Below are 24015 nucleotides of genomic sequence, written 5' to 3'. Positions count from 1 at the left end.
AATAAAACGACACTTTCCATGTTCGCAATCAAGAGTTTCTTCCTCTCTTGTTCCAGCTGAGTTACCATGCACGCATCCATGCAATCATCTCCTTACCGTAGAAAAAAATTAGCAGTCAAGGTGTTCATACCGCGCCGGTCAAAGGTCAAAGGTCGTCCTCGAATTTGAGAGTCAATTTTTTGAACCGCCAGGCGTCTAAATTTTCGTACGGGAAGCGTGGTTCCTTGTGAACGGAACACCTAATCGCACGAATTTTCAACCGGTCGAAAATCGGCTGGTACCATGTGAACTTGTTTACCATTGGGAAACGTCTTTATTTTTTCCTCGAACAAAGAAATTTTCACCCAGGGATAATTATAGGGGGGTCTGACTCTTTAAAAATTCATCCTTACCAATAGACATGTCTGCAAGATATCTGATTTCGAATATTCACTTAAATCATGATTACTTTCAAACTTTTTGAATAAAAAAGAAAAACAAAACAAAAGTAAATAAAAGCAAACGTTTAACAAAACCAAACATAACAAAAAGGAGTTCCGTTGGATCAAAAATGGTTATAATGCAGATAACATAATGTGACGTCAGCATCTCATTGAAACATTTTGAATTGGCCATCATTAGTTTAGGTTAAGTTCTCTTCGCTTTAATACTATCAAACGTAACTTTTAGTATCAGAATAGCAAATTGGGTAGAAAAGGTCTGCTGGCACGTCATGCTGATCATTATGGTTCTCCAAGACGAATAACTATTTATGAAAAATATAAAAAAATATAATATATATTTATAAAATAATATATTATATATGAAAAACTATTGAAAAAACATCAAGAGGACGATTCTCCAAGCGCATTTTAAAATAAATAAACTGGGTGACTCACAGTCCACAACTATGAACTTTCTCTCATCAGTGCCATATTTGCTTTTCGCCCGGCATATGTAGTTTCCCTCCTCCTTTATTTGGATGCGTGCAGTGTTTGTTTCATTGACAAGAGTTGTTGAGTTCCTTATCACCACCATATATATGGGGAGAGTTCCGTTGGCTGTGCACAACGTGAGCGAGGCGTTTAATGCCGCTCGCACAACAGGAGCTGGTGACACAACCTTTGGTGGAACTAAAACAAGGATGATTAGATTGAAAACCGTCCGTCAATGATGACAACATTGGAATAAAATGACACAAGACTGAATTTAGGAGGTCGTCTTTGTAATAAAAAAAAAACCTTAATTTAAGAACAAGCAAAAATGAAGCTGGTTGTAGCGACTAAATGTAGGGATTCAAACCACAGCCATTAAAGATTTCTTCAGACCTGGACGAAAACCTGGCTGTCGTAAGATTCATAAAACTGGATAATCGTTCAGCCGCATATATTTTGCTTTCTCTGCAAGTGCTTAAGATGTTATCACAGTTGTTTGTCTGAAGGAATTTTCCATGCAAATTTGTGCTGTTGTAAAGTTCGAAAAAGCAAAATGATCTTTGAAACATTATTATTATTATTATTATTATTATTATTATTATTATTATTATTATTATTATTATTTGCTATAATTTTAACGCCTGTGCGATTTCTTCAGCCAGTATGTTCTTACCAGGTAAACCAGTGGTGAATGATAACCGAAATCCTCTTCCTTCAACACTACCATCTGAGAAGAATGTCATTATTGCTTGGTGTCCAGATACAAAAACAGACTTTCCAGTCATCTTCCCACAGTACACATCGAGAGACTCGTTCTTCTCATTAGTAATCTTCAAATAGTCATAACTGCAAGGAAAATATTTTTTCTAATTACGAAGAGTAATGTGAAGGAATTGGAAAAATTATTTTACTGTGGCCGATAGATCACTTCGTCTAGAGGCAGTCCAATCTTTCGATATGAGGGTCTAGTGAAACATTTGTTTTTTAATTATTTTTTTTCTTTTCGGTGATACTTTCACGCGTTTAATAATAAGGGATTGCCCACAGTTGTTATTTTTTTCACTCAAGTGTGTTATTTCGTGCTTGCTATCCTTTCCGTTTTCCAACCGACCATCAAGCAATCCTAAATCAGGCTTCTTCTTCTCAGATAACTACAATATGAGACACGTTGCTTAAAGAGAAAGAAAAGGATAAACAGCTGGTTTCTTGTTTTGCTTTGTTCTGTTTTTTCAGTGCTATCTTAAACAGAAAATCCGTAAAGAAAAAGTTGCCTTTAATACCCCTTGTATGAGACTGGACAGAGAAATAGCACCATCGTGTAAATTCACTAAATTACCCCCTAAATAGCTGGGTGAGATATGACGATACTTTCAATTTTAAATGTTATTCATTAAAATGTGGTGGTTAACTTTTCTGACATACTAATTAAAAAATAACAGTCTCCCCTTCATAAAATTCAAATCCAGTAAGGTTCTCTTACATTAGAAGTTTCTTTAGCAATATACGCATTGCCAGTTGATCAAATGCGGTATTTTTGCAGCTTTCCCAAGTTAAAATAAAGGGTTTTGTATTAAAATAATTCTTAGAAAACATCGGTTTAATGGTTTCCCCAAGAACACCCTCCCTAAGTTGTTTTTATAACTGACAAATTTTAAATGGAATATTTGGCACAAATAGGATTTTTATGTTCCATGCCGATTCACGTGTATTATCTTAAGTTGTAAGCCACCTTTCATCTTATCTCTTATGTAACAATATCTTTGCCATTTGGAAATCATTTTTCCATTAATTAAATCTTAAGTTACAATTCCATATACATTTTATCTGGTATATTATCTCGGAGAGGCCCAGTCAGGCGCCAAGGATGGGCCACGTTATATTCCCATCTGGCTATCTTTCCACTGCCATTCTGACTTGATGTCTGACAAGTGCAGTTTTCATTTGAAGGTTTTGCAGCAGTTTTCATTTCAGGTAGGTTGTTTTGTTTTTCGATATATTCTACGTCGACTCGTGAAATGGGGAGCGTTCCCAAAGTTCTCATTCTCGGTCATTCTTTTGTAAAACGCCTTAAAAATGATCTGGATAACAACTTTGATGTTCGGGCCACAAGTACCTTTGGTCTTGTTGGCACTGCCGAGGTTCATTTATACGGGATTGGTGGACGTACGGTTGAAAAAATAAAATCTTATGATTTGCCAGTGGTTCGCCAACTCATGCCAGAAATCATCATTTTAGAAGTCGGCACAAATGATTTGACCTCAGTCGCTCCCGAAATTGTTGGTTCTTCTATCGAAGATCTTGTTGTGACTTTAAAATGCATTTCTTCAGTTGCGGTGGTGTGTGTTTGCCATGTTATACCACGTGGCGAATCTACGCTTCGTTCCCTGTTTTTCCGGGACCGCGCTAGGGTTCTTCAGCAATACCTCGATGTTGTGGTGGACCCTTTAGAGTGTGTCTTCCCTTGGCGCCACAAGGCTTTTACAAGACCGGACCAAGATTTTTATTTGAGGGATCGAGTCCACCTTAATGCCCGAGGCCAATACTTGTTGTACCGCAGTTATTGCGGTGCAATTTTAAAGGCCTTAAGCTACTTGTAAATACTTAGTTCTGAAGGCAGATGACTAGTTCGATTTGTTCAACTTTGTTCATGCTGGCTTTTCCTATTGTCAGCTGGTTTTTGCGTTACATTGTTTGATGAGGACGATTTGGCCTTCAATTTCTGTAAGGACGTATGGTTTGTTTTAACTTTCGTCCTCGTTCACGTTTTTGTGTCGTAGGGACAGGCCGGGAATTGCGTCGACCATTTTGGTCTGACATGGCTTGGTCCCTTGGTTTACTTCTATTGATTTGCCGTCAACACTTTGTGTCCCCCCTCCCCCCCCCCCCCCCCCCCCCCGTCACTTGTCTTCCGTTTCTTTATTTCTCTTAGGTTCATTATGCCTCGCATATCAGCTAGACTTCAAGGTAAACGCTCTCAGAGTGAGGTGGTGAATAGAGCTGCACCCAAACGGTCCCGGCAAAATGAGACACTGGGTCGGCCACACAGCTAGCGCGCTAATAGTGCAATTAGCACCAGCGACCTTCCGTCAACGTCATTTACCGATGACATGATTTCACGCTTGGCTGACGCCGTCACGCAACGCCTTCGACAAGAGCAGTCCCTGCCTTCGTCATCAACACCTATGTCGACTAATACCTTTGTCAGGGAGATACCTGCAGCATCTCCTTCCATTCCTCCATGTCCGCCAAGTACTTCCATTCCCAGTTTGGAGAGTGCCGTGCAATCTTCAGTTGTGGCCGCCCAACCAGCATTCTCACCAGGTGAGCCGTCTGATCCTTTCATCTCCTCGAGTCTGTCTATTGACGCTCGCGTCTCCGAAAAGATCCGTACCAAAATCTGGAACCACGAATATGTTGACTTTGGTTCCCTTCTCGTTAAGCCGGCTACACAGAGTCGTTATCAAGTAACTGTTAGTAGCGCTGAATCGGGTCAGCCTCCTTCGCTTTGTTTGGAACCGGCCGAGAAACCACGGAATATTTCTTCTGTTGAATCCTGGTTGAGCGCTTTTGATGTATTTGTCGGGGTTTATACTATGAAATACCCCACTGAGTCTCCCGCTCTTATGAAATATGGTTCCATTATTCATGACTTGGCAGCCAGGGGTCACAATTGGCGCTTCTATGACGAGAATTTCCGGTTTATTCGTCAGTCCCATGTTTCTTCACTCCCGTGGGGCACGATTCATAGTGAGTTGTGGCTTAGCACCTCAGCCAGCAAATCACCCGCATTCGGGATTACATCGGGTCCTAGAGGGAAGGCCGATCGTGGAATTCCCTTCGGTTTTTGCTTCAAATTACATCGTGGTTTGGTTTGCTCCGGCTGCAATTTCAAACATACCTGCTTTAAGTACGTAGGCACAACTTGTAATTTTCGTGCCTCAGGGAGTACCTCAAGCCAGCCCGCCAACAAACAACCCCTGTCTGCCAAAGCAAAACCTACCAACCCCAGTTCGAGCCGATAGATTCATTTTCCTTCTTGACGGGTATGACCATTCGACTGTTGAGTTCTTAAGGTTTGGTTTTACTGACGGGTTTCCAATTCATTTCAAGGGTGATTTTACTGCCATTGATTCTAAAAATTTGGCTTCGGTCATTCAACAGCCCTCTGTCGTTGAGGCAAAGCTTGCTAAAGAAATAGAGGTCGGCAGACTAGCAGGTCCTTTTTTAGCTCCTTCGTTTGCACAATTTCGCGTTTCCCCTCTCGGGGTTGTTCCAAAGAAAGTCCCCGGTGAATTTAGATTAATTAGCCATTTGTCCTACCCCAAGGGATTGTCGGTCAACGACGGCATTCCCAACGAATATACCTCAGTTTCCTACGCTAATATCGAGGATGCTATCCGATTCATTAAGAAAGCAGGTCCCGGTTGTTTTCTTGCAAAAACGGACGTACAAAGTGCTTTTCGCATAATACCGATTAACCCTAAAGATTACCACCTACTCGGAATACGTTGGAATGGCCTTTATTTCTATGACCGTTGGATGCCTACGGGTTGTTCCAGTTCGTGTCGGACATTCGAAACCTTAAGCACGGCAGTTGAATGGATTGCCCGTACTAAGATGAATATAGACTTTATCCTGCATCTTTTAGACGATTTTCTTATCATAGCTCCCTCTTATGAGTCCTGTTCACAACAACTGGACTTATTTCTGCGCCTGTGTTCTTATTTGGGCATCCCCATGGCACCGCAAAAAACAGTTGGTCCATCGACCACTTTATCTTTTGCAGGTATTGAATTGGATTCTATCTCTATGGCGGCCCGACTGCCTCATGACAAAATTCAAAAGTGCACTACTTTAATTTCTCAATTCCCTCGGCGTAAAAAGGTTACATTAAAGGAACTCCAATCGCTCTTTGGTTTGTTACGCGGGATGCCCTGAGGGGGCATACCGTGTCTAAAAACGGGACTATTTCTTTTTCTTCGTCGTAATCACAAATCGGTACATTAATTTATTCATTAAACTCACCCCTCTCCTAGTCGGGATGTATTGTCCTGATTGTCTTCAACAACAGCAGGCCAATCAAAATCCATTCCTGTCGCTTATATCGCGAGGGAGGGGACCCACTCACCCCTACCTGTGTGACGTCAACGTATCATTTGATATATTTATTTAAGACGGATTAAATTGTCGCGCCATATTGTTAACATGCTGTGGACTCAAGTGTGCCGTTTTCAAACGGAAATTTCACCATTTTGAAGCGGTAAACCGAAAGAATAACTTATAAGAAGCACCCGACATTTAAAACGGTGGAAATTGGTGAGTTCCTGGCGAAGGAATCGTGCTTTATTTGACAGTCTTAGACCACGACGCGAGACTGAAAAACGGTCATTAAGAAGCTTACGTTATCGTAATGGAAATTCACACATTTCCGGTGATAGTCTGAGTCGCGTAACACAAGGGAAACAACGTAACGCGATCGTCGTGACTCAACTGAACTATTCCATTAGCAAGGATAGTTTTATCAATCGGCGAAGCATACAGTTGGAATAAACGAATCAGCCCCAGCATCACGCGTAATGCCAGTATAGCAGGCATCTTGTTAAACTTCGCTTGTGCTGTAGTTAAACCGGGTCGTGCCTTTCTGAGGCGATTGATCGATCTTACGATTGGCATACGTTCATTAAGATCAGCCCATCATCTTATTCGCCTCACTAGTGAGGCTAAAGCGGATCTACGACTCTGGCTCTCTTTTTTGTCCCAATTTAATTGCCAATCTTTCTTTTTAAACGACAAGTGGCTTAACTCGCGCAAGTTGAACTTATTTACAGATGCTTCCGGTGCTTTAGGTTTTGGTGCTATTTTCGGCAACCACTGGTGCTATGGGCGATGGCCAAATGAGTGGGCTTACACGAATATTGCGATTTTAGAATTTTATCCCATTGTCTTAAGTCTGTTCCTGTGGGGTCATGAGATGCAGAACCGCTGAGTGTTATTTTTTACCGATAACGAAGCTCTGGTGCATATCATAAACAAGATGCCCCTCTAATGGCATTACACGGAATGCTTAATGTAGCCCCAATTATTCCCCATGGTATGTTTCGCAGATATTTAAAAACTATCCTCCCTTGGCAATTAAAATAATTGTCTGAATGGTTTTATTCAGATATATTGCGTGATACTTATCGTTGTGTTACTAGGAATCATACCAGAAATAACTATGCAATAACGTCATGACCCCGCTGAACTGGTCTGGCCTCCTCTAGCTCTAATCCTTCGCGTTGATTATTCGATCTGTTTTTTAAAGCAGAGTTTCTTTGCTGCGAACTCTCCCAATTTCCACCGTTTCAACTGTCGAGTACTACCTAGAAGTTATTATTTCGATTCACTGCTTGAAAAAGGTTTGTTTTCTCTCTGAAAACGGCAGATCAAAGTCTTAAATTCATACATGTGGCCGCCATTGAACGAAAACAACTTTTCGAAATGATGACTTGCTTTGACGTCACACAGGTAGAGATAAGTGGGTTCCCTCCCTCGTGATATACGCGCCGATAATAGATTTTGATTGGGCTGTTTTTGTTCAAGACAATCAGAACAATAAATCCCTTCTGGGAGAGGGTAGAATTTAATCAAGGTTTAATGAATAAATTAAATAATGATTTGACGTCACACAGGAAGGGATAAGTGGGTCCCCTCTCTCGTGATATATGCCCGAATAACAGATTTTGATTGGGCCGCTTTTGTTGAAGACAATCAGAGCAATACATCCCCACTAGGGGAGGACATATTTTAATGCATAAATTAATTTGTCGATTTGTGACTACGACGAAGAAAAAACAAGATGCCTGCTACGCTGGCATTACGCGTGATGCTGGGGCTGATTCATTTATTCCAACTGTATGCTTCGCCGATTGATAAAACTATCCTTGCTAATGGAATAGTTTGAGTCACGACGATCGCGTTACGTTGTTTCCCTTGTATTACGGGACCCAGACTTTCACTGGAAATTTTTGAAATTCCATTACGATAACATAAGCTTCTCAATGACCTCTTTTCAGGCTCGTGTCGTGGTCTAAGACTGTTAAACAAAGCACGATTCCTTCGCCAGGAACTCACCATTTTCCACCGTTTTAAATGTCGGGTGCTTCTTAGAAGTTATTCTTTCCATTCACCGCTACAAAATGGTGAAATTTCCGTTTGAAAACGGCACACTAGAGTTCAGAACATGTTAACAATATGGCACCAAATTTAATCCGGATTTGATAAATAAATCAAATGATGCTTTGACGTCACACAGGTAGGGGTGAGTGGGTCCCCTCCCTCGTGATATAAGCGACAAAAATGGATTTTGATTGGCCTTCTTTTGTTGAAGACAATCAGGACAATACATCCCGAGTAGGAGAGGGGATAGTTTAATGAATAAATTAATGTACACATTTGTAGCTACGAGGAAGAAAAAAAAACAAGATGCCTGCTATACTGGCATTACGCGTGATGCTGGGGCTGATTCATTTATTCCAACTGTATGCTTCGCCGATTGATTAAACTATCCTTGCTGATGGAATAGTTTGAGTCACGACGATCGCGTTACGTTGTTTCCCTTGTGTTACGCTACTCAGGGTTTCATGGGAAATTGCGGGAATTCCATTGCGATAACGTAAGCTTCTCAATGACCTCTTTTCAGTCTCGCGTCGTGGTCTAAGACTGTCAAACAAAGCACGATTCCTTCGCCAGGAATTTACCAATTTCCACCGTTTTAAATGTCCAATGCTTCTTAGAAGTTATTCTTTCGATTTGCCGCTTCAAAATGGTAAAATTTCCGTTTGAAAACGGCACACTTGAGTCCAGAACATGTTAACAATATGACGCCAAATTTAATCTGTTTTTTATAAATAGATCAAATGATGCGTTGACGTCACACAGGTAGGGGTGAGTGGGTCCCCTCCCTCGCGATGTAAGCGACAAGAATGGATTTTGAATGGGCTGCTTCTGTTGAAGACAATCAGAACAATACACCCCGAGTAGGAGAGGGGTGAGTTTAATGAATAAATTAATATACCGATTTGTAGCTACGAGGAAGAAAAAAAAAAAGAAAAAAAAAAGAAAAAGAAATCGACCCGTTTTTAGACACGGTATGCCCCTTCAGGGCATCCCGCGTAAAAAAAAAAAAAGAAAAGAAATCGACCCGTTTTAAGACACGGTATGCCCCTTCAGGGCATCCCGCGTAACAAGATGCCTGCTATACTGGCATTACGCGTGATGCTGGGGCTGATTCATTTATTCCAAGTGTATGCTTCGCAGATTTATAAAACTATCCTTGCTAATGGAATAGTTTGAGTCACGAAGATCGCGTTACGTTGTTTCCCTTGTGTTACGCTACTTGGGGTTTCAAGGGAAATTGCACAAATTCCATTACGATAATGTAAGTGGCCTCTTTTCAGTCTGCCATTGAGTCTAAGACTGTCAAACAAAGCACGATTCCTTCGCCAGGAACTCTGGAAGATGCTGTGGCTGATTCATTTATTCCAACTGTATGCCTCGCCGATTGATAAAACTATCATTGCTAAAGGAATATTTTGAGTCACGAAGATCGCGTTATGTTGTTTCCCCCTGTGTTACGCTACTGAGGATCTCCATTACGATAACGTAAGCTTCTCGATTACCTCTTTTCTGTCTCCTATCGTGGTTCGGGACTGTCAAACAAAGCACGATTCGTTCGCCAGGGACTCTCCAATTTCCACCGTTTAGATGCCAAGTGCTTCTTAGAAGTTATTCTTTCGATTCACCGCTTCAAAATGGTGAAATTTCCGTTTGAAAACGGCACACTTGAGTCCAGAACATGTTAACAATATGGCAACACAAGTTTAATCCAGTGTTAATTAAATGATGCTTTGACGTCACAGAGGTAGGGGCGAGTGGGTCCCCTCCCTCGCAATATAAGCGACAAGAATGGATTTTGATTGGCCTGCTTTTGTTGAAGACAATCAGGACAATACATCCCGAGTAGGAAACTCGTTCTCATTTGCTTACGTAACAACATTGTGTTTAAAGCGAAGCACGTACCCGGTTCACGCAACGTCTTAGCGGACGCTTTATCTCGCTTACAGGTTCAGATTTTTCATCGGCTGGCACCATCTTCTATGGACAACTTGCCGACAGACATTCCTCTGCCTTTGCTGCCCCAGAATTGGCGGCCATAGTTACTCAACTGATTCAGTCAAGCCTTCAACCTTCCTCTTTGCCTACCTACAAGCGTGCTTGGAAATTATTTTACGATTTTTTCCACACTATTTTTCCAGGGGTTCCAGTCAATCTTCCTATTTCAGCGCCGCATTTGGCTCTCTTTATTGCCTATTTATTCGATCGTAATTATGCCGCCACAACGGCCAATACCTACATTTCGGCTCTCAGCTATTCCCATAAGCTGTAAAGCCTTCCAGATCCTACAAAGGTATTTTTTATCATTCAAATGCTTAAAGGTTATGGCAAGCTAGGCTCAGGTTTTGACGGCCGATTACCTATTACCCTCCCTATTCTCCACAAGATTTTGTGTTTGGCTCCTGATCTCTCCCTGTCTCGTTACGAGCTGTGTTTATTTCGGGCAATGTGCTGCCTTGCTTTTTACGCTTTCCTTCGTGTGGGCGAAATGGCAGTAACTAATTTAGGGGTTCACACTAGACCACTAAGTCTGTCTTAGTCATTACCTAAGTTGACTTAGTAAAAATTACACGTATGAACCACTAAGTCAAAAGTGCGTGATTTTAGGCTTAGATGGTTGTTATCGCCGGCATCATCAAAGGCATGAAGTCTTCCTTAAGCCTTTGTCAAACATGACTTAAGGCTTGCTTACGAAACTTTATCCCTAAACGTTCTCTAAAGATTACATGATTTCAAACACGGGTCAGATCCTTTCAGTGCTTGGCGCGAAAACCTGTAAGAATAGTGAAACATGTACCGCCGCAATGAAGACGATTTTCCATACGACTTTCCTCCATTTACAACGTAAGCTGGGCTGGTGCTTTATTTCCACAAATAAGCTATCTGCGCGTAAATTCATTCCATTTTCTCTATACCGTTTCCATAGATCGGAAGGACGTTTGCCACATGTTTATGCTTCGTCTTCGAGTGCTGGATCCGTGGCGGCCACACAATTTAGTCAATCTCCTGCGCCGTTTATGGGACCATTTTATTACTCTCACGTGTTAGCCTCCTCACCTGAGTGTTCATTATCTGACTCAAATGGTTCAAGTCCTGCCTCAGAAACACCCACCCGAACAAGAGTAGATTGGACTAAGGAAGAAACTATAATCCTCCTTGACACGTGGAGCTGTGTTTACGGCCAATCTCTCAAATCAGCCTCTGTTTCTCAAAGGAAGGCTTTGTGGGCAAAAATCCTGCAAAGTTTTTTTTAAGGAAATGCAGGGAAACGGGCCTGATTACCAACAGAAACCTAGACCAAGTTAAAAAAAGAATAAAAAATCTTGAGTTTGAATACCGACAAGTCAAAACGAAAATGGCATCGACGGGTGAAGAAGGCGCCAAAAAGCTACAATCCGGCTGTGCGTTCTACCAGCAACTGGATGAAGTGTTGGGCGCACGGGATGCCATAAACCCTGAAAGGATGACCGTCTGTAAATCAAGCATCATTCCGGATAAGACGGGGACAGATTCTTCACCGGAATCGTCAGTAAGACCTAACAAACGGAACGAATCACCAGCAACACGCGCTGCCGATTCTCAGCCAAGCACCAGCTCTGCCACAGAGTCCGAGTCTTCAACTAATACGGAGGAAATAGGAGGGAAGAAAAAGGCAACGAAGGGTAAAACAGCCCAAAGGAAAAGAAAGTTGCCATCAGATAGCGACGATGATCATTACATGACAAGAATCTGCGACATGTGGCGTTTGTCCATGGAGAATCAAAATGCTCGTTTTGAGAAAAGCATGCAACTACAACAGGCTGCAATAGAAAGCCAAACAGAGCAAACGAAGGCTATAGTGTCAGGATTGAAAAACATCCTGAAAGAATGTTTGAAAAGTGACTGACATAGAAATATATAATCGGAACATTCATTTATTCCTCTTATGAACATTGAACATAATTTTGTTAGTGTTATATGGTAAACTGACATATAGCTGAACAGCAGTTTTCCTATACCCTTCGATTATAAAATGTCCAGCTGTTCAGTGAATTTATAAATCATTTACATTTAGGGATTTGCGACGATTCCTTAACTTTTCTTAATTTGCCTCGCCAATACTTGTGTTGTGTATGTGTTGTATGGAAATTACAAAACGCCCTGAGCGGCTAAATAGGTCAACATGGCTTGACGTGCAGAGGAACCGTCCTGCGCTGCTCCGTCATCGTCTTCATCGTCGTCATCAGGTGGCGGACGATTTTCATCATCATCGTAGACATCTCCCTGCATAATACAAAAATTATGTAAAATGCACGCTGCTGTCACAGTTCGGGCAACGCTATCATGTCTTTGTTCAATTTTTTTTTAGAAAAAGCCTCTGCCGTCCTTTTAGCAGCCCAAATGCCCTCTCCACCACTGACCTCATTGCACTTAACTTTTTGTTAAAGCGTCTCCTCTGTGGAGGCAGGTGTCCTCTGTTTGAGAAGGGCTTCAACAGCCATTTTTTCAAAGGAAAAGCGCTGTCCTCCACAAGCATTGGTCGTAAGAGCGTCCCGTGAATTATTCTTGTTGGCGCTGTTAGAATCTCTTCATTTTCTGCAAGGTCAAAGATCCCGCTTAACCTTAAAACTCTCGCATCATGAATGCTACTAGGGAAACCGATCGCTATATGCTGAAAAATTAACTGGGTATTGACTATTCCTTGCAAGTTGACACTGTAGTACTGTTTCCTGTTAAAGTAGTCTTCCTTGTTCTCCGGTAGCGCATTAATTTATATATGGGATCCGTCAATTGCACCAACAATTTGTGGAAACTTGTACTCTGCTTCAAAGTCATCAATTGCATCTTGAACTTCATCGACAGTAAAAGGAAATCGAATAAAAGAGTCCTTTTTACGACAGAGAGCTTCTTCGAATTCTTGGCATATCAACTTCGCCGTAGATTTCCCAAGACCAAATTGTAATCCACACTACCGATAACTGTTTCCAGTGGAGAGTCTCCAAAGACCTACAGCAATGCGTTTTTCCAGTGATACGGGCTTTCGCATTCTTGTTTCCTGTTTCATAAGATCATCACGAAGAAGTCGGCACAGCTCTTCAAATGTGTCACGTTCCATTCTAAAATGTGGTTTCCACAGAACATCCAGCTGGAGCGTTGTAAGTAGGGCATTAAACCAGTTCTGTGGTCTTGGCCAAGCCCAAGCTCTTCTCTGTGCGTTTCTTAAGTTCCCCTGTCTGCGCCGTATTCTCAAAAGGACCACGGTAAGAAACAGAAGGCTTTCGCCCTCTTGTACAAAACTTTCCATGAGCCTTTCACGGAGAAACATGAGATCCCGCATAGTTATTTGACTAACCAACAACTGCAAATGTAATAAACAGACAGCAGCTGCCAAAACAGTGATTTTTCGGCTTCTCGGTCTCATTTCAAATAAAAATGCGTCCCTGCTATGATCCCGGGTACGTGATCGCGTTCTTATCGTGACGCCCTTAGGGAGTTACTGCTCAACCAAAACATGCAGACTTGATGACAGGTGTGTGAGTAAAGCGTTCTTTCTAAAATGGCTATCTCTAAAACAGGGAACGGGGAATCTCTAAAATAGGGAATCGCTAAAATGGGGAATTTCTAAAAGGGGGTATCTCTAAAATAGGGAATCTCTAAAAGGGGAAATCTCTAAAAGGGTACGTGATCGCGTTCTTATCGTGACGCCCTTAGGGAATTACTGCTCAACCAAAACATGCAGACTTGATGACAGGTTTGTGAGCAAAGCGTTCTTTCTAAAATGGATATCTCTAAAACAGGGAACGGGGAATGGAGGAACGGGGAACGGGGAATCTCTAAAATAGGGAATCTCTAAAATGGGGAATTTCTAAAAGGGGGTATCTCTAAAATAGGGAATCTCTAGAAGGGGGAATCTCTAAAATGGGGAATCTCTAAAATGGGGAATCTCTAAAAGGGGGAATCTCTAAAATGGGGATTCTCAAAAAGGGGGAATCTCTAAACGGGAGAATCTATCAACAAACTGGATAAATCTATGATCTTTTTAAAAGTTGAGTTTTTGCTGAGAGACCTTTTGCATTTACAGCATTTGCCAACAACCAATTATATTATTGAGACCCTATTGACAGTTGTTGTCATAACTACTAGATATTAATTGCCGCAATATCTTCGAGGGGAGACTTAAAAAATTTATGCCAATCTATACCAAGGGGCCACATACAGCGAGAGAAATAGAATTCTTTTTAGCATCTTACTGCAAAACGGTAAAGATCAAAGCGCAATTGAATATCTGAATAAGCCGTAGACTCAAACTGACTGGAACTGGAACCGGGCCTGGCGCCTGTAACACGCGTCGACCATCATTAACTGGACTAGACAGACGTCTGGACGCCTGCAAAAAGCTTATCTAGTCACCAGTTCAAAAATGCAAATTGTGAAATACGCGTTGTTTGTGTTACGATTGATCCATCAGCCTTAATGGCCTTACAATGATGTCTAACAAAATAACCCTTTCTTTAATATGTGGAAAACTAACCAATTTCCTATTATCTAATATGCCTTTCGAAAGTTGCAACAAACGTCATCAATGTTTTTCAAAAAAAAAAGAAAAGGTTTCACCGGTCAAGGAAAAATTCACCTTATCAATGATGTTATCACCCAGTTACCCGCGGTATGTCTGGGATCGGGACATGTCAGACGTAGTCCGGAAACCACCCAAATGCTAAATGTTTTCATTGTTTCTGGCTGGTTACGTTTCATGGCATAATTAACTAGTAATGAGAATATAAGGTGCAATAGCCTCTGCTTTGTTATATCAAAAAAGACAAATTCTCTCAAAGTAGTACCAAATGGCGAGAAATGGCTGCAAGAACGTGTTAAGGTAAGACATGTCTTTTAGAGATTCCCTATTTTAGAGATTCCCCCATTTTAGAGATTCCCCCTTTAGAGATTCCCCATTTTAGAGATTCCCCCTTTTAGAGATTCCCCCTTTTAGAGATTCCCCCTTTTAGAGATTCCCCATTTTAGAGATTCCCCCTTTTAGAGATGCCCTATTTTAGAGATTCCCCCTTTTAGAGATTCCCCATTTTAGAGATTCCCCGTTCCTCATTGCCCATTTCCATTCCTCCGTTCCCCGTTCCCTATTTTAGAGATAGCCTTTCTAAAATACCGGTTTGAACGTTTAAGTCAACTTAGGCTGACGTAAGTTAACTTGATCCAAGTCAACTTAAGGAGAACTTAGTGCCTAGTGTGAACTCACTTATAACAACACCTCCATCTTATCTATAGATAACATCGCTAAGCTACTTAATGCTGATAACCATGTTGTGTCTCTTTCACTGGTCATAGGGCGCCAATCTTTATTTTGCCCCGTACAATTCCTCCTTGATTACTTGAACTGTAGAGGCAATTCTCCAGATCCACTTTTCATTCTTGGTGGGCTTCCAGTCCCTAGGCGCTATTTTTGCGGCCTGCTTGCCATGGCTATTAAGCGTTGCGGTCTCAACCCGGCGCGTTACAAAGGTCATAGTTTTCGAATCGGTGCTGCTTCTCACGCGGCTGAGAGAGGAATGAGGTGGCAGGGCCTCAGGAATGTCTGACGCGCAAATTCGAGTTTTGGAAAGATAGAAGTCCAATGCCTTCTTGCGTTACATAAGGATTCCATCCCTCTCCTCTACTTCATAGCCTATTTTTCCGGCGCACAGGACTGACTAGCAAGGGCGGCAGTCTTTATAGTGTCAGCCTATTTTCCGTCGCACAGGACTGACTAGCAAGGGCGGCAGTCGTTTTTGTGTCGGACATTTTATCTTTTTATATCTACTTCTCTTCTTTCATTACTTATGTAAGCTTTACACGTTCAGTTTTCATGTGCGGATCTGACCGACAAGGGCGGCAGTTCCTTACATTTGCTGTACTATAATCTTGTATCTATATTTTTGTGATCCGCAAGAGCGGTGTTTTGGTTTCTTTTTTGTTCCATGCTGCGTTTCCCTCGGGTGGGGCAGCATCATTATCCTAATGATGCTTGTGGCGTTTTGTTTGCCCTCACCTTTACTGGTCCAGTTAGCATATACTCGTAAATAAATTGTTATTGATAAATACCCGCAGGGCATGACGTGTCTAGGTTTCGGTCGGGTATTTTTTTTTTCTTCGTCGTAGTCACAAATCGCCACATTAATTACGCGGGATGCCCTGAGGGGGCATACCGTGTCTAAAAACGGGACGATTTCTTTTTCTTCGTCGTAGCTACAAATCGGTACATTAATTTATTCATTAAACTCTCCCCTCTCCTACTCGGGATGTATTGTTCTGATTGTCTTCAACAACAGCAGGCCAATCAAAATCCATTCTTGTCGCTTATATCGCGAGGGAGGGGACTCACTCACCCCTACCTGTGTGACGTCAATGCATCATTTGATATATTTATTAAAGACGCATTAAATTGTCGCGCCATATTGTTTTAACATGTTGTGGACTCAAGTGTGCCGTTTTCAAACGAAAATTTCACCATTTTGAAGCGGTAAATCGAAAGAGTAACTTCTAAGAAGCACCCGACACGTAAAACGGTGGAAATTGGTGAGTTCTTAGCGAAGGAATCGTGCTTTGTTTGACAGTCTTAGACCACGACGCGATTGCAGACAGAAAAGAGGTCATTGAGAAGCTTACGTTATCGCAATGGAATTTCACAAATTTCCGTAGCCTCCCACGCAGACGTTCTTTATCTTAGGGGTTCGTCACGCGTTCCTGTCCTAAGAACGTCTGCGTGGGAGGCTAAAATTTCCGGTGATAGTCTGAGTCGCGTAACACAAAGGAAACAACGTAACGCGATCGTCGTGACTCAAACTATTCCATTAGGAAGGATTGTTTTATCAATCGGCGAAGCATACAGTTGGAATAAATGAATCAGCCTTAGCATCACGCGTAATGCCAGCATAGCAGGCATCTTGTTTATGCATTAAAATATGTCCTCCCCTGGTAGGGATGTATTGTTTTGATTGTCTTCAACAAAAGCGGCCCAATCAAAATCTGTTATTCGGGCACAGAACACGAGAGAGGGGACCCACTCATCCCTTCCTGTGTGACGTCAAATCATTATTTTATTTATTCATTAAACCTTGATTAAATTCTACCCTCTCCCAGAAGGGATTTATTGTTCTGATTGTCTTGAACAAAAACAGCCCAATCAAAATCTATTATCGGCGCGTATATCACGAGGGAGGGGACCCACTTATCTCTACCTGTGTGACGTCAAGGCAAGTCATCATTTCGAAAAGTTGTTACGCGGGATGCCCTGAGGGGGCATACCGTGTCTAAAAACAGGTCGATTTTGTTATTTTTATTTTCTTTTTAAGCGGGATGCCCTGAAGGGGCATACCGTGTCTAAAAACGGGTCGATTTCTTTTTTTTTTTGTTTTTTTCTTCGTCGTAGCCACAAATCCGTACATTAATTTATTCATTAAACTCTCCCGTCTCCTACTCGGGAAGTATTGTTCTGATTGTCTTTAACAAAAGCAGGCCAATCAAAATCCATTCTTGTCGCTTATATCGCTAGGGAGGGGACCCACTCACCCTTACCTGTGTGACGTCAACGCATCATTTGATTTCTTCATTAAAACTGCATTAAATTGTGGCGCCATATTGTTTACAACATGTTCTGGACTCAAGTGTGCCGTTTTCAAACGGAAATTTCACCAATTTGAAGCGGTGAATCGAAAGAATAACTTCTGAGAAGCACCCGACATTTAAAACGGTGGAAATTGGTGAGTTCTTGGCGAAGGAATCTTGCTTTGTTTGAAAGTCGTAGACCACGACGCGAGACTGAAAAGAGGTCATTGAGAAGCCGGTCAGTGTAAAATGCAGACTGTAGACTGCAGACTGCAGACTGCAGACTGCAGACTGGAGGTAAAATGCAGACTAGGGGTAAAATGCAGACTGAACACTGCAGACCAGGGGTAAAAATGCAGACTAAATTAAATTAAATTTTGTTCGGTTGGGCAGGTTGTATCCCGGAAAGTATTCATTCATTTTAAACCGTGAGAAATGTTTTCATTTTCTACGATTTTTTCGCAAGCGCTAAATTCCTTTTTCGTTATCTGCGCAACAGAAATCTTTTCATATTTGAATTTTACGTTTACTCAGCTTTCTATAGAGACAAAAATGAGCTCAATAGGACATATATTTACCGAGATACGAATTTTTGAGTTTTCTGTACTCGGTTTGTTTACAACGTAATATAATAGACGGCGGACGGTAGTAAAATGCATCCATCCGCGCACTTTAAAATTCACCGATATATTTCGAAAGCACATCGTCAAATGCATTTTTTTTTTCAAAACTAAAACATTTAAATATCTGGTTGAGCGGTTTTTCTCTTTTATTTCGAAGCGAATTCATGGAGAAATAATTTTTGAAAGTATTGGAAGAAGCGGTGAGGGTAAAAGGCGGAAAGAGTTTGCGGAATGGTATGTGGAATGGCGTGCGGAATGGCATAATTATGCGAAATACGATTTACGCGGGAAATAAATTAACTGAAGAGCGCGTCATGTTTTCGCGCCAATTTTATAAGAGCAGCAGCTTTTTTGATGCTGCGGACTCTTGCTAAATATTAACAACAATTCGAGGATTTGATCGTCTGATTGTTGATTTGGAAGAAGGGAGGGTAAAGAAAGCGATGAAAACTCTTTATAGTTTTCGCAATCAAGGAACTATGAGTAAATCCGTAGTAAATAAAATTTCATGTTCACTTTACTCCATGCGACTTTGGTTGACAAAAATAACGTGGCAGCGTAAAGTCTTCTCAGGACAAAGATTGATCCTCACGCTTTACCGAGGGTAAATAGTAAACATTTTTTCCTTTTTTTTTTAAACCCTCGGTAAAAGATCAATTCTCATACCCTGTACGCTCGATGATTCATTTATCATGAGCGGGAAAATGAACAACAATTTGACCAAAATGCATTTGTGATAAGAATAGTTTCACAACCTTTCAAACAACCAGTGTCCATAATTAGACACCATACTTGTCATCTGCTTTTATGCTCTAGGGCTTTTTCGCTTTTAAATCTCATTTTAGGTTGGGACGTCTGGCACTGAAAGACCTTAATTAAAGACGGATATGTTTAGTTCGATAGCTCAACAGTGACTTGCGTACTCGTCGCTCGACGAAAATGTAAGGTGAGAAAAAGTAGAACATCTTTTCCCATGAGTTGTACAAATTGTAACCGTCAAAGAGTCTGATAAAATGACCGAATTTAAATCTAAAATTTCTCACATAATAGTTTTGGCCTTGGACTGATGTTATTTCTCCAGTCTGGTGTTGCTTTTTGTCTAGGCTACTCGCTGCCACGTTCTTTTTGTCAACTAGAAATTTAATTTATTCTTAGTTCCTTGAATGCGAAACTTCATCGATTTCTTCACTGTCACTTCCTAACCAGCGATCAGACATGTTCTATACCAGGCGTATATTTTTTAATCGTCGATCTATTGTTTGGTTGTTTAATAGTCCGCAACATCGAAAAAAACTGCTGCTCTTATAAAATTGGCGCGAAAACAGGATGCGCTCTTCAGTTAATTTAGTCCCCGCGTAAATCGTATTTCATTTGCATTACAAAATTGAATATTTCAAGAATAACAATTGTTTCCCAAGTATTTTGAATCTTTTTTTCAGTTAATGCGTCTTTTCGGAACAACTTCCAGAGAGATGTCCAACATTTCATTCACACGTCGGACATTACAAAGAGAAATTCGAATGTTCATTTCATTCTTGGAATTACTGTTCACGCGTGACCTGGATTGACTGTAACTTTAAAAAGATAGTCTTTATAATTTAGTCTGCATTTTACCCCTGGTCTGCAGTGTTCAGTCTGCATTTTACCCCTAGTCTGCATTTTACCCCCAGTCTGAAGTCTGCATTTTACACTGACCGTTGAGAAGCTTACGTTATCGTAATGGAATTTCACACATTTGAGGTGATAGTCTGAGTCGCGTAACACAAGGGAAACAACGTAACGCGATCGTCGTGACTCAAACTATTCCATTAGCAAGGATAGTTTTATCAATCGGTGAAGCATACAGTTGGAATAAATGAATCAGCCCCAGCATCACGCGTAATGCCAGTATAGCAGGCATCTTGTTTTTGTTCAATGGCGGCCACATGTATGAATTTAAGACTTTGATCTGCCGTTTTCAGAGAGAAAACAAACCTTTTTCAAGCAGTAAATCGAAATAATAACTTCTAGGTAGTACTCGAGAGTTGAAACGGTGGAAATTGGGAGAGTTCACAGCAAAGAAACTCCGCTTTAAAAAACAGTTCGAATGATCAACGCGAAGGATTAGAGCTAGAGGAGGCCAGACCAGTTCAGCGGGGTCATGACGTTATTGCATAGTTATTTCTGGTATGATTCCTTGTAACACAACGATAAGTATCACGCAATATATCTGAATAAAACCATTCAGACAATTATTTCAATTGCCAAGGGAGGATAGTTTTTAAATATCTGCGAAACATACAATGGGGAATAATTGGGGCTACATTAAAGGGGAAGTATCACGAAAATTTGATGTCATTTCAAAACCCAGAAATGTTTGCTTGAGAACAGAAACAAAAAATTATTGTCTAGTTTTGTTATAAATTATCACCCCAGTGCAATAAAACTGTCGATTAGTGCCTCTGGCCAGAGACAGAATAGGCCGGTATGAATTGAAACTTGAAAAATATTAGGCTCGTGTTTTTCAAGTTTTCGTATTTTTGTTTCCAAAATGCACTAGAACAGACTACGCGTTGTTCCTGTCAGGAATTGAGTTGATTTCTCTCCTCTCGTTTTTCTAGAATTATTTTGTAGCAAAGTGAAGGTTTTATTTCACCATTTTTAACAAAAGAGGTCAAAAACCCCATGATACTTCCCCTTTAAGCATTCCGTGTAATGCCATTAGAGGGGCATCTTGTTCTATTAAAAGCGGCTTTGGGGAATTCCCCATAGCCATTAACTCCATGACGTGGTGATTGATTGTTATCTGACCAGTAAACGAGCTCGGTCAATGCAGCACTGAACAAATAGCAATAACTTATAACCATGTTGATAACAAGGCATGAAAACATAAATGGAATATTTGGCACAAATAGGATTTTTATGTTCCATGCCGATTCACGTGTATTATCTTAAGTTGTAAGCCACCTTTCATCTTATCTCTTATGTAACAATATCTTTGCCATTTGGAAATCATTTTTCCATTAATTAAATCTTAAGTTACAATTCCATATACATTTTATCTGGTATATTATCTCGGAGAGGCCCAGTCAGGCGCCAAGGATGGGCCACGTTATATTCCCATCTGGCTATCTTTCCACAGCCATTCTGACTTGACGTCCGACAAGTGCAGTTTTCATTTGAAGGCCCGCCTCCTCCCAACGCCTTTCCCGATTTCTTTGATTGTAGTTATTTCGTGCGCGTTTTGTTTGCCCTCACCTTTACTGGTCCAGTTAGCATATACTCGTAAATAAATTGTTATTGATAAACATTGTTATTTTTCTATTAAAAGCGGCTTTGGGGAATTCCCCATAGCCATTAACTCCATGACGTGGTGATTGATTGTTATCTGACCAGTAAACGAGCTCAGTCAATGCAGCACTGAACAAATAGCAATAACTTATAACCATGTTGATAACAAGGCATGAAAACATAAATATATTTTACTTCCTCAGAAACGACACATGACTTATTTAAAGTGTCTTTCTAAGATAGCTTTTGTTTTGTTCTGTTTTTATGTTTCAGTACTTGTTTGAGAGGAAATGTGTTGTGAATGAGGGTAATCTTTAATGAGGATGCCAACGTCAAAAACTTGATTTACAGAAGGGTCCTCTAGAAAATTACCATGAACAAATGAAAACCTAATCATAGAAACAAGAAATGAAAAAAATATGTACACAAAAGTTTAAAGTAGAACTAAAAGGATCATAAAATGGCTTTGTTGACACTGTCCACGTTTAAAAGCAGTCAGTAACTCTGCTTCCCTACAAGACCATTTACATGTAATCAGCTTTTTAGCCGAACGATTTATACTTCTCACTAATTGAAATGAAGTAAAACCGCTTACCCGAAAGAAAAACAAACAATTTACTTTTTTCTTGGCGCACAAGACGAGAAAAATGCTCGTTATAAACATGTAATTAATAGAAAGATACGGCCTTAATTCATTATAGAACAAATGTTGGTCATAAATTAACTGATTCACCAGCGCTGTAAAGCTTTATCCCAACACACAACAAAACAATGATAAGAATAACAAAAGGTGCGTCCGCAGCAAGAACTTGGATTCTGGCCGCGGCGACTTTGAACCTGACCATTTCACTCTTTTTTTCTTTGAATATTTGCGTAAACGCCATGAAACCTCAGTATCTTTTCAGAAATTTATCTAGGAAAAATTTTGTGCGGTCGTTTAATGTTCATTGACTTTAATGTTATCATGGTACGCAATAAATTGACCGGTAGTTTTTTTCAGAAAAGGGGAAATCTTATTTCAAAATGAAGAAAATTACTCTTCTTATTGTGAATTGTGTTTCTAGCTCATATTAGTGCTCCCTTGATTGTGTTTATTTATTTTTCACTTAATTTCAGTGCTTTCCTGAAGTTTTCAGGAAATCCAGAAACCCAAAATGGCAGATCGAAGATGGCCGCCATTTGGAACTCATGATGCTATAACCACATCCTATGGCGTTTTGACTTCCTGTGGTGGACGTCAAAGGAAACATCTTCGAATGCACTATCAATTCCCCGGCCCAAGTCTCGTTGTCATAGCTTTTATAGTTGCTAGGTTATAGAGGGTTGGGGGAATCCCCCTCTCCGCTTCTAAAAGACAAAAAAAAAAAACATTTCTAGATAGAGTTAAACTTGAACCATTTCATTTACCACTAACATTATGATAATAGAGTTAAATTTACTTACCGACATTCTTTATGGAACTCCAAGTCAAAGAAGTCAAAGTTAATTACCAGCGCCATGCCGTTTGGAATTGGAACCGAATAACTGCAATCCATATTATTCGGGTAGTTGTTTGGATATCCAGGACTTGAAAGCGCGTTGTTTACCACTGAACCACATTCTGTTAAAGAAAAAAGTATTTAATCAACGTCAAGCGCGCAGGTCTACACAAACAAGCAGATACAGTTGCTGAATAGAAAATTATGACATTAAGACATACTGCACAGCCTACCAGAAGTGTCAATTGAGTACATTTTACATATCACATGGCAACAAGGCCTTTAACACCACGATTGTACGTGTATAATAAAACTGGAGCAAAGAAAAGGAACATGAAATGAATGATGAGTTACCACGCATTCAAAAAACTATGCCGTACACCGTGTCGGTCAAAGTTTCCACCGCATCGGCTAAAAAATTTAACTCGAATGTGGAGGTCTAATTTTTGAACGACTAGGCGTTTAAATTTTTGGCACGGTTAGCGTTCTTCAGTGCGAACGGAATATCTAATAGCATGAATTTTCAACCGGTCGAAAATTCGGCAGGTAACGCGTGAACTAGCCTAAAAAAGCCACCAAACTTGTTGACTCTGGGAGGAACGTCTTTATCTTTTCCTGAAACAAAGAAAAGCCATTTGCGCCCAGGGATAATTATAGGGGGTCTGACTCTTACCAAATTCATCCTTACCAATACCCATGGTCGTAAGGTATTTGATTTCAAATATTTACTTAATTCATTTAATTTATTACTTTCAAACTTTTGAAAAAAAAAACAAGTAAAAAAAAAAAGCAAACGTTTAACAAAACAGAACATAGCAAAAAGGAGTGCTGGTGGATCAAAAATGGATGCGGTGATGAAGTTATAATGCAGATATAACTTAATGTGACGTCAGCATCTCATAGAAACATTTTGTGTTGGCCATCATTAGTCTACGTTAAGTTTTCTTCGCTCTTATACTATCAAACTTAAAGAGTTTTAGTATAAGAATAGGAAAT

At 40.6% G+C, this 24015-nt stretch overlaps 3 protein-coding genes across 3 annotated transcripts in view; 1 reads left to right on the top strand and 2 right to left on the bottom strand.

The window, feature by feature from the left end:
• LOC146454408 (uncharacterized) overlaps positions 1 to 24015 on the bottom strand; it is a 204412-nt gene that overhangs the window by 171973 nt on the left and 8424 nt on the right. Inside the window, exons 6-8 of the mRNA XM_085095547.1 lie at positions 22985 to 23141; positions 1588 to 1760; positions 879 to 1112 (exon numbers count right to left, since the gene is read on the bottom strand). Coding sequence (XP_084951673.1) covers positions 879 to 1112; positions 1588 to 1760; positions 22985 to 23141 — 564 coding nt within the window. The remainder of the gene's footprint in view (positions 1 to 878; positions 1113 to 1587; positions 1761 to 22984; positions 23142 to 24015) is intronic.
• On the top strand, positions 2573 to 4936 carry LOC146454409 (uncharacterized). Its single transcript, XM_085095509.1, has 2 exons — positions 2573 to 2885; positions 3844 to 4936. Exon 2 carries the CDS (start codon positions 4022 to 4024, stop codon positions 4934 to 4936), a length of 915 nt encoding a protein of 304 aa, XP_084951635.1. The 5' UTR covers positions 2573 to 2885; positions 3844 to 4021.
• Positions 20645 to 24015, bottom strand: part of LOC146454405 (mitochondrial inner membrane protein Mpv17-like) — a 29481-nt gene continuing 26110 nt past the window's right edge. Inside the window, exon 3 of the transcript XR_014859276.1 lies at positions 20645 to 20696. The gene's annotated coding sequence lies outside the window, so the exon portion shown is untranslated. The remainder of the gene's footprint in view (positions 20697 to 24015) is intronic.

Source organism: Pavona decussata, unplaced genomic scaffold (assembly GCF_977016875.1).
Source record: "Pavona decussata unplaced genomic scaffold, jaPavDecu1.1 SCAFFOLD_302, whole genome shotgun sequence".
Taxonomy (NCBI): domain Eukaryota; kingdom Metazoa; phylum Cnidaria; class Anthozoa; order Scleractinia; family Agariciidae; genus Pavona; species Pavona decussata.
Note: the sequence above shows the minus strand (reverse complement) of the source record. Positions and strands in the feature narration are given on the sequence as shown.

What these genes read in the sequence shown, in the direction of transcription:
- LOC146454409 (XM_085095509.1), top strand. Translation starts at nt 4,022, where the DNA reads ATGATTTCACGCTTGGCTGACGCCGTCACGCAACGCCTTCGACAAGAG.